This window comes from Quercus lobata, chromosome 5 (genome assembly GCF_001633185.2).
Source record: "Quercus lobata isolate SW786 chromosome 5, ValleyOak3.0 Primary Assembly, whole genome shotgun sequence".
NCBI lineage: Eukaryota > Viridiplantae > Streptophyta > Magnoliopsida > Fagales > Fagaceae > Quercus > Quercus lobata.
Window position 1 is genome coordinate 80,597,412 of NC_044908.1, and position 10,935 is coordinate 80,608,346.

The following is a 10,935-nucleotide window of genomic DNA, read 5'->3' on the forward strand; positions in this document are numbered from 1 at the left end:
AAGCCGATTCTGGAGGTGGTTCCCAAGCTTCCCTGCCGTTCTGCATAACTGGTTCCGCAATAAGGTGCTCTTGAGCATGTTTATAATCTTCTAAATATTCTGCTGCCTCCGATTTAGAGTACCTTGATCAATAAATCTGCCACCATGAAGAACACTGTTACATAGATCAGATCTTATACATGTTTCATCTATATATTTACATTATTAAGTAAAGACCAAGACTTAAAAAAAGACTTAGCGTGTGTTTGCCTAAAAATTATTTTGCATTTTGCGTTTTTGGTTAAGTCCCATGACACTGTTCACGACCCAGCCAATACTTTAAAAACGCAGATAAGCAATACATCCTAGGTCCCACGGCACTATTCATAGCTTAAAAATTATTTTACTACAATGATTTCAGTAATAAGTTTTCAGTTTTCAGCAAAATAAGCGGTATCTAAACAAACTCTTAGATGCTTAACCCAAAAAAAAAAAATATATATATATATATATATATAGAGAGAGAGAGAGAGAGAGAGAGAGAGATTAATAAGAGAAGAAAGACTTAAGCCCTGTACATGATCGGGCCAAATAACCAAGGCAAAAGTGTATCAAAAAAAAAAAAAAAAGTGTGAGGAAATAATTCAAAACGAGAGAGAGAGAGAGAGAATATGCGGCTACCTATTCCCAATTTCGTCAAGAAGCTATGGTATGCTTGGAATCTCCGGAGCTGTATTCTCATAAGCCTCTGGCTGCAAACAATTTTAGTTCTATTTGCATTCCTCAGAAAACGGACCAGAAGAAAACTGTTACACGGGCTCATATGGTTTGCATACTTGCTTGCAGACTGGATTGCACCTGTTGCCATTGGACTAATCTCCAAAAGCGAAGGTGTTGGTTGTGATGGAAAGGGGAATAATAAGGACTTAATGGCATTCTGGGCTTCGTTTCTTTTGTTGCATCTTGGTGGCCCTGATACCATCACTTCTTTTGCTATTGAGGATAATGAGTTCTGGCTTAGGCACTTGGCTGGACTCATATTACAGGTTTTGGCAACTGCTTATATCTTCTATCAATCGCTTCCTAACAAGCTTTGTGTTCCCACTGTCATGGTGTTTCTTGTGGGAACCATCAAGTATGTAGAGCGAACACGTGCTCTCTTTCTTGCAAGCATGAACCAGTTTGGATGTTCAGTGTTGCCAAAGCCAGAACCCGGGCCTGATTTTGAAGAAGTCATGAAGATGAGCTCTTCAATGACGCTGGAACAGGTTGAAAATCCTAAAAGGTCTTATTTAGTACACAGAACTTCTGCAAAAGATTCTGAATCCATAGTTGAAAGGATACCCTTCGATGAAATGCAATTGTTACAGGAAGCACATCTTCTCTTTGACAAATTCAAGGGTCTTATTGTAGGCCTCCATATCAGTTCCAAGGTAAGAGAAAGGAGCCAAGATATCTTTCTTACTATATCTGCAGCTGAAGCATTTAGACTCATAGAGTTTGAGCTCAATTTCATGTATGAGTATCTCCACACCAAGGTGGTCGTGGTTCGCTGCACATTTGGGTACTTTCTACGCTTTATTAGCTTTACTTTAATCGTTGGAGCATTGGCATTCTTTTCAATTGAGAACCACCATGAGTTTCATCATGTTAGTAAGTTTGATTACTTTGATATCATCCTTACTTATGTCTTGCTTGTTGGGGCATTAGGCCTCGAGGCCATATCAGTCCTAATGCTTATATTATCCGACCGGACCCTCCTTGCTGTGAAGGGTAGCCGGAGCACACTCGATAAAATTTTGAAAAGAAGCAAGTGGTCTAAGTCAGTCTCCCAGTACGATATGATAAGCTATTGCTTGAATGATCCTCCAACATGGGTGTACACATTAGCTAATTATGTTGGTGCTGGTGAAGTGCTAGAGAAGATGACTATATTGCGTTTTTCACATTCAAAGGGAGTTTATGAAGATCTTGAGGAATTTATTTTCACCGAGCTGAGCTTGAAATCTAGGAATGTAAAATCTATAAGAGCTGCCAGGGATGCATCTTCTCAAAGAGGTGATTGGGCTCTTCTACGGACTTCTAGCTATTTCGAACTAAAATGGAGCATTGAGGAGTATCAGTACGCGGAAAGCCTTCTCATTTGGCACATGGCTACTGAGATACTCTACGCTCAGGAAACCAAATCAAGTACTGGTATTGATGATAATAAAAGTAATCGAAAAATATGCAAATTACTTTCAGATTATATGTTTTATCTTCTTGTCATGAAGCCTAAAATGATGGCCCCTGTGTTAGGCAATTGGCAAATAGTCTTCCAGGACACTTGTGCAGAAGCTAAGCGATTCTTTCACCAAAAAAGCATATCGAAGAAAGCTGAAGGCTGTGGAGAAATCCTTAAGGTGGTAAGTAAATACATTTTGGATGATTCTAAGGGAAATGAAAGCAAACATTCGGATGATTCTAAGGGAAGTGAAAGCAAACATGGGTACAGATCAGCTAATCTGAAGGGAAATGTAAGCAAATCTGTGTTTATTGATGGAAGTATCCTAGCAAAACAGCTCAATGACGACAAGGAGTTGAAGACAGACAAATGGAAGCTAATGAGCCGAGTTTGGGTGGAATTGATGTCTTATGCTGCCATTAATTGTAGACCAAATGCACATGCAGAGCAACCTAGTAAGGGTGGAGAGCTCTTGACATTCATTTGGTTACTGATGAATCATCTGGGCATTGGAACACAGTTCTACGAGCAGGAACGCCAAGCTAGAGCCAAAATGGTCCCGCGAAAGTAAGGTCACTAAGGAACAAAATAAAGATCGGAGGAGGAGAAGGTGTGACAAACTCTGACCGCAAGTGGCAAACACTTTAAGCCAGTGGAACTACCACTTTTGATCGACGGCATCGTTAAAATGGATGTAAAATTAGCTAGGAAGTACGTACAAGCACTTCTTGTGTTGTATTTATATAAAATTTGTGTCTTACTGTCCCTTCGGGGACATCCGATAAAATTTGTGTCTTACTCGCGTAACGTAATACTAGTATTGTATTAGCTATTTTATAATATAATTTTTCAAATTACTAATATTTTGAGGTTTGTATCCAATTGTCATTTTATAGGGAAATTATTACGTATTTTCAGAGTACTATAAAATTGTATTCATTTCTTTCACATGAATGATGAATCTTACTATGAAATGAGGGAGTACAATTTTATGGTACTCCGGGAGTATCTAATAATTTTTCCATTTTATAAATATTTGTTTCCCCTCCTTTTAAGCCTTTCTATATTTTTTCCACCGAATATTTTTTTGGTTAGTCAAAACGCTTTTTCTTTTTTATTTTTCTTCTTGATTAGATAAAACATGTAGTTTTTTTTTTTTTTTAATTTTTTTTTAGATTACAAAACATGTTGTAGTTAACCCAACACGAATTGACTTGTTTATTATTATTATTATTATTTTTGATGAATTGACTTGTTTATTAAAATGGGTTATGCAGTCGCGTTCACATTATTTATTTATTAAACAACTTTTAGTTATGTGATTTTCAGTTGTTTTGTAATAAATCAATTTATATAGTTTTTCGTGGACACAATTGGAATATGATTATGTCCGCAATACGAATGGTGATCCACAAATTAACCAAGTACAGCTTATCGATATTACCAAGCGGGCTCACGAGTCACAACTCACAAGCTCAATTAAGATGTAACTTTATTAAGCAAAAAGAAAGATGGTAATAACTATAGTTGTCAAAACTTGAATTATATTGTGTATTCAATCATATCATGTATGGTAAGATATACAAATATTTAATAAAATTTATAAAAACATTATATATATATATATATATATATAAATGATATATTCATTACAAATTTTGAATATATTCAACTAATGACTAATTCATTCATAACTAATGTAATAATATTTAACAAACTAACTAAATAAATCAAACTAGCATGTGTTTATAACGTATAAATTCAAATTGCTTCAATTAAAAAATTATAATATATTACAAATTACTCAAAAATAATAATTTATTTTCATCATATTCATTATATTGCATAATTAACCTTATCTAAGTCAATACTATCATCATATTTATCGTTTTGCAAACTTATTTCTTCATTAAAATTTTCTTCCTCGTTGTTAACATTTACTATCTCTTCTTATTCTTTTTATTTTAATAATTTTTTTATAAAAAAATTTCTTCACGGCATTCTAGTTTCTTGGCCTTATAACAATAATGACAAAAATAAAAATTAATTATTTTGTCAATTAATATCTTATTCATAGTATAGAAAATAAATTTGTAAATATTAGAGTGGAGTGTAAGTGTGTACTGTGCAGTCCAAATTTTGTAGGAGAAAGAGGAAAAAAAAAACTTATGAATATATTATTTTATTAGGTTAAATTAAGTAACTTAATAATTTTGTGATAAAAACAAGTCTAACAACTTGTTAGAATCAAATAAAAGTACAAATTTTAATAAAAAAAATCTCATTTAAAACATTTTTTTATGTATCGTACGATATGATACAATTTATACAATATGCACACTGTATCGTATGATTTTTGAGTACTTACAATATGTTGATACAATACAAAACTTTTTACACACAATACGATACGTATTGTATATCGTATGATACTGACAACTATGCTAATAACTAATAACCGCTATTCTTTATGAAGAGCATTGAATGGTAGTTATTGGTGGGCTCCCTCATAGAGGGGAACTTTCACCTTTCTTGTATCGCATTGAGAGTTAAGAATCAAGGTTGAGGATTTATGTTGAGAAATGTATTTACTATGTACAGGGAAGCAATATTTTACTAAACACTCACGTAGTCGATCATGTTAACTCAAAAATAAATATTTGTACCCAAACACCCCTTAAAGGTCAAAAGACAACTTTTTTCCCCTAACTATTGATAAGGATTAAGGACAAGCAAGAGCAAAGTAAAATACTCTATTGAGTAAGGTCTTAAGTAAGGCCGGTTCAAGGTATTATGGGGCATAAGGTGAGTACTTTAGGTAAGCCTATTACTATATTTTGAATATTAATAAAAGATTTATTTTACTTTTGATATATATACTTTTTATGCTAAATTACAAATTAAAATGAATCCATAGTATCTCTAATATCTCTAAAACAAATTGAGCATAAATTTATTTACTAGTAGGAGATTAATGAGTTCTCTCAATATTTGTGTGTGGGAAATAAATGAGTTATACACTCTAAAATTGAAAAAAAAAAAAACAATTATTATCATATCCAATGAAAAAAAATTTATTTTTTTGGTTCTTCTTTGATTAAAAAAAAATTACTTTTTATTTATTTGTGAATATTTGGGGCTTAATTAATACTCTCATTGGTACAAGGATATCTCTCTATTGGTAAAAATTTGGGGGCTTTTTTTCATTGGGGGCCTTAGGCAGTTGCCTACTTGCCTCATGCATTGAGCTGACACTTCTTCCAAGCAAAACGAATCTTGACACAGAAGAAAAGCCACAAGAATACTAACAAAACATTTATACTTCAAGATGATAATCTTTAAATCCACAAGAATAACTTTGGAATCCACCCAAAAATAGAGGAGAAAACTATCTATGAAATTTAATTAATGAAAAAACCAGATTGCCTTAGAGGCTATAATGCTCTTAAACAGGAAAACGAATTCTAGGCTATCAACTGCATTCCAAAGGTGGCTAAGAGACACCAAAATCCTTAATTCGTTTTAGGCATGAAATTAGGCTAGAAAATAGGAAAAATTCCCAAAAATAAAACAAAAAAAACAAAAAACAAAATTAAGAAAATTGCAAAATCAAATCTTATGGACTATAGGAGATGTCTTGGAACAGATCGAACATTATTCTTACTTTTGAATTAAAAGCTTTAATGAGAAGAAGAATTACTATAAATAGAAGAAAAAAATGATTAATTAAAGGCCTAAACTAAGAAATTTGCCTGAATTGCGGCATAAATCATGTCCTAAGGCAATGATTATTGATCCTTGTGATGATTCACTTCAGGTCACTCACGTGATTCCGTTATTGGTTCTGGACGGTGATTTCCACTAGGACTTATTTACTTCCTGATTTTTCTGTGCTGAAATTTGACGGTCTTTCTATTCAAGTAAAGTTTGTGCTATCCATTCTACATCAGATCCTGATCTATACGAACATTATATTCTTCTCAATGGTAAGAATATTGAGCTGATCAGTGAAACACTAGACACTTAAGCCATAAATCAGTAACATGTCAAAAATAATTGCCTCACAAACACACATGGCAATGTTAATATTGGCACAATGGTATTAAATGAGCCATGTAACTTTTGGCAAAAATGAGATTGAAAGTATAAAAACTTAGGGCATATTTGGTAGACTATTATAGACACTGTAATGTAATAGTTATTCTTATAATTTAGTTATTCTATAGAGTTATGTTTTTATTACAGATAATTATTATTCCTTATAAATAGCTATTTTTTGAAGTAAAATTAGCAACAACAATAAATTGTAAAAATATTGTAAAATAGTTTGTAACTGTAATATTACTGTTATTTAAAATGAAGAAAAACTATTAACTCTGCAACTCAAACCCTTCCCCCTACCCTAAACCCCCTCTTAGCTTATTCTTAGTAATAAAAATTATCATTCTTGTTATAATCCTCATCCAATGTACCAAATGTGCTTTTAAATTTTAAGCATTTAGATTGGCTTCTAAGCTCAATTCATGAAATAAAATTGATATAAATTATCAATTAAACTTCAAGCAAATTATTTTCTCTTATAGTTTTCCTTATGGATATTCTTTTGGGGATTTAATCATATACTTTTATTCTACCTAGACTTGAAAATTAGGTGAGGTTGATTGGGTTTGGGTCAGAAAATGATCATCTTAAATGGTTGCAAAACTTATGACCTTACCCAATTTTTTGAGAGTCGGGTCAACACAGTATGACACTCTGTTTTTTTACATACCAAAAATAAATAAGAAATTTGATGCTATTATCTTTGTCTTCTCTTCAATACAGATAAGAAAATATATAAACAAAAATACTCAAAAATAAAAATTAAATACAGAGTACGTAATGCATAAAAGTATATGATTTAAGGTGCACTAAAGTAAAACCTTCAAGCCGCAATCTCATGAAGAAAAAAAAGATTCCTGAGTGTCTATGAGAAGAAGAGACAAGGAAAAAAAAAAAAAAAAAAGTGGAAGTGTGAAACACGTTTACTGGTCAGGTTCATGGTGGGTCAATAATTATACGGGATAGCACCCTCTTGGTTCATAGCTCTCTAAATTTTAGTCATATTCTGTGCCATTTCTTCTCCTCTCAGGGAATGGATTTTGGGTCATTTTTTGTGTTCACAATTTACGGTCAATCAAAAGCCTGCTAGCTCATCTTCAATCTTTCCTACCATCTCCCAAGGCTCTTGGTTTATATTTCTCTTTTATTTAGTTGTATCATCCTCCCGTCTCTTCTAGTCCATCAGATTTTTTTTAGCTCTATATTTTCTTCAATGTCAACAACACCGAGACATACTTGTTCTATTTCTTCATTTGAGTCATCTTACGTATCTCTTGATCTTCTTGCATACTTAAACTCAAGTAAAAAAACACCTTTCCATATATTCAACGATGTCATCATGCCGGAATTTCAATGCCATTTATCCAAGATAAGGCAACTCCTTCCTCGTAAAGAATTGTATGGAAGCCAAGACAACAACACCAGCAGGATTGAGTCGATCGACATGGATGATCCTAATGCAACATTTGAGGAGATCCAGAAAGATCTCAATTACATCCACGAGGCCTGTCATAAACTAAAGGGTTCAGCAGAGTGCGTCAATAAAGAAATCCAACAATTGATTCTCAAACGCTTGGACGATGCCTTCAAAGAAAGAACAGAAGCACCAGAAAATTCTTCCGGAATTGACAAGCTTAAGAGTATCCAGAAAGTTGTCTCAGAGACAAAGAAAAATATCTGTTCATCCTCACAGCTCTCTCAAGATAGTTTGCATTCTGCAGGCCTTCATCATTCCAGCTTTTCTATGGGAAATCACCACATCAATCCTGATAGCTCAAGTACGAACAAAATTAAGATGTTGTACAATGATCTAGATGACACAAAAAAATCGTGTTTGCTATGTTTCTCTGTGTTCCCTGAAGATGCAATCATAAAGAAGAAAGTTTTGATCCATTGGTGGGTTGGCGAGAGATTTATAGACTCACCGAATAGTGATGGTAAGACTGCAGAGGAGACTGGCAATGAGTACTTCAAATACTTCATCAAAAACCGCATCATTGAACCTGTTCACAAAAAGCTCAGACAGAACTCAGAAAATTGCAAGATGCATCCTTCAATTCGTGCTGACATAATTAAGCTAGCAAGGGAAAAACATTTTGTTAGTTTTGATCAAAGGGGAAATCCCACAGCTGATTTCTTTTCCAGTAAGAGGGTGTGCCTAGTGAAAACTGAAGAAGGGTCTTCGCTTCACAATTTGACTTATATTTATCATTATTTGCCGCGAGAAGAGATTGTAACATTGTTTAATGTAAACGAGCCTTATCTTAGTTTCAGGGTGGACAGTTTTTCAAAGATGAAGAACTTAAAAGTTCTACAGCTAGGAAGGTGGAAGGCCTCTGCTAAGCAACTTGTTGAAGTAGAGAACACTGAGTTCTTGAAAGGTTTGAAGAAAATGAAAGAGCTTAGGTACTTTAGCCTTAGGGGAATCTCTGGAATTACTGAGCTTCCAAATTCAATTTGCAAGCTCAGTAATCTAAGGATACTGAACCTTAGTGGCTGTGATAATTTAGAGAAACTTCCTGATGGAATAGGCTCACTCAAGCAGCTGACACACTTAGACATGTCTGAGTGTTACTTGATTAGTCACATGCCCAAGGGACTCACTTCTCTCTCGGAACTCGGAGTCCTTAAAGGGTTTGTGATTGGTAAACAAAGGTCCAGGGGCCACTACTGCAAGCTTGCTGATTTGGCGGTACTGCAACATTTGAAGAAGTTGAGCATTCATGTAGATAGAACAAGTGATGAAGCTAAGAAAGAGCTGGATTCTTTTCCACAATTTAGAAACCTCCGGTCTTTATCAGTAGCCTGGTCAAGTATATACAATGCACCGATTCCCACAACAACAAATGTGACACTGGCAACAATCCATAGAATTGTGAGTAAGGGAAAGTCAATCAAAACACCAGGATCTTCATCACAACTTGTTGCTTTAGACAAACTAGGCCTCCAGAATTTCCATGGTTCTAAGATGCCTGATTGGCTTAATCGCTTAAACCTGGAGGAACTTAAGAAACTCTACATACGAGGAGGAGGAATATCTGACCTGCACCTTATGGAGGGCCGCACATGGCCCGTTAACTGTCTACGCTTGAAGTCCTTGAGTCAATTGAGGATGGATTGGCAAGAACTGCAACCTTTGTTTCCAAACTTGGCTTATGTGGAGAAAGTTAAATGTCCTGAACTCAGTTCTTGGGAATGTGATGAGAATGGAGAGTGGATTCGACGTGAAGCAGATACAGATCAGGCTCAAGCATCTTGCCACATTTAGAAGAAGCCCTTTCTGTTGTATCTTTGTATCCAATTATTCAGCACTTTGTAACGTTGCTAGTTGAGTAGTTAGTAACTTAGTAATGTTCCTAGTTTGAATTTTGTACCAATGCATCTTCAATGAAGTCCACAAAAATGATATCTATCTTAGATGAAAATTTGGTTCATTCTTATGATCTTATCAGCCATTTTTATTGCTGAAAATAAATTAATGAGGAGAAACAGATATATTCATTAGCTTCCTAGAATCCCCTCTTTAACTTTACTGATTCAAACCTCAACCTTCAAACTCTCTTCTACCAACTCCGTCTACCACGGAGTTCGTTTGACGTTGCCATCCGCACCATGAAGAACGCCATTAAGATTATTTTTTTCCCTTTGTTTGCTTTTCTTTGTTGTGTTGTATTGGCCCTGCGTGTGTGTTTAATTAGAGGCTATCCATTTAGGCATGTATTCATATGTTCTTCCTAACATAGTGGCCCAACAATTTTGGTGGCCTAAATGCCCATTTTTGTTATTACTTAGGTAATATTTAGTTAGGTTTTAATATCATAATTTTTAAAAAATAAAAATTTATTCTTTTTATTTTGTAATATGCTTTTTTTTTAATTGCTAAAACTATAACAAATTTTACTTAAAAAAAAAAAAAAAAAAATCTTACAGATGATGTAGCAATGAATGTGATTTATGACACTTCAAGAAGATAATAAACAATTTTTTTTTTTTGAGAAAAATAAATAATTATTTGAATGAATGATGTTAGAGATATTGTAAATTTTATAACATGAGGCTTATAAAGATGTATTATCAATCACAAAAAGTAATTCAAAAATGCATTAGGTTGTTGACGTCCACAAATCATATTAATTGTCACATCAATTTGTAAAGACTTTAAAGTAAAATTTATAGTATTTCTACCATTTTCTCATCTAAATTATTTTTGTTAGTAATTATTATCTCTAGCATTAATTACTCAATTCTTTGGGACTTCTTAAAAATAGAGGAAAAATGTAAAACTACATTTTTCCAATATCTCCAATATATATATATATATCAAAATTTGCCCCCAAATTTGGAGGCCTTTCTCTAGTAGCGGGTTTAGGGCTAGGGCCAGCCCTGCTTCCTAGCTTAAACAGTATGTTTAGTGAATAATTGCAACTTTCAACATTAGTACATTTAATGCGTTAGGAATTATGCTTTATACATGTAACTAATTAGTTAGAAAACTAAATCAGCCATGATTAAGATAACTTATTTATGGTAAAAATATGATGCTACAAGTTTTTAGTTGATTCTTTGTTTGGCAACATGAGGGAAGAAACAGTTAAGTTAAGCCAATTTTAAAAACTTGACGTCTTGGCTGG

General features: G+C 33.7%; 2 protein-coding genes across 2 annotated transcripts; both read left to right on the forward strand.

The window, feature by feature from the left end:
• Positions 1–650: 650 nt before the first annotated feature.
• LOC115991251 lies at positions 651–2,774 on the forward strand. The gene has a single exon (XM_031114973.1). It carries the CDS (start codon positions 651–653, stop codon positions 2,772–2,774), a length of 2,124 nt encoding a protein of 707 aa, XP_030970833.1.
• A 4,869-nt stretch (positions 2,775–7,643) lies between these two features.
• LOC115991252 (disease resistance RPP13-like protein 4) lies at positions 7,644–9,572 on the forward strand. The gene has a single exon (XM_031114975.1). The coding sequence runs from the start codon at positions 7,644–7,646 to the stop codon at positions 9,570–9,572; it is 1,929 nt and encodes a 642-aa protein (XP_030970835.1).
• The last annotated feature ends 1,363 nt before the right edge of the window (positions 9,573–10,935 follow it).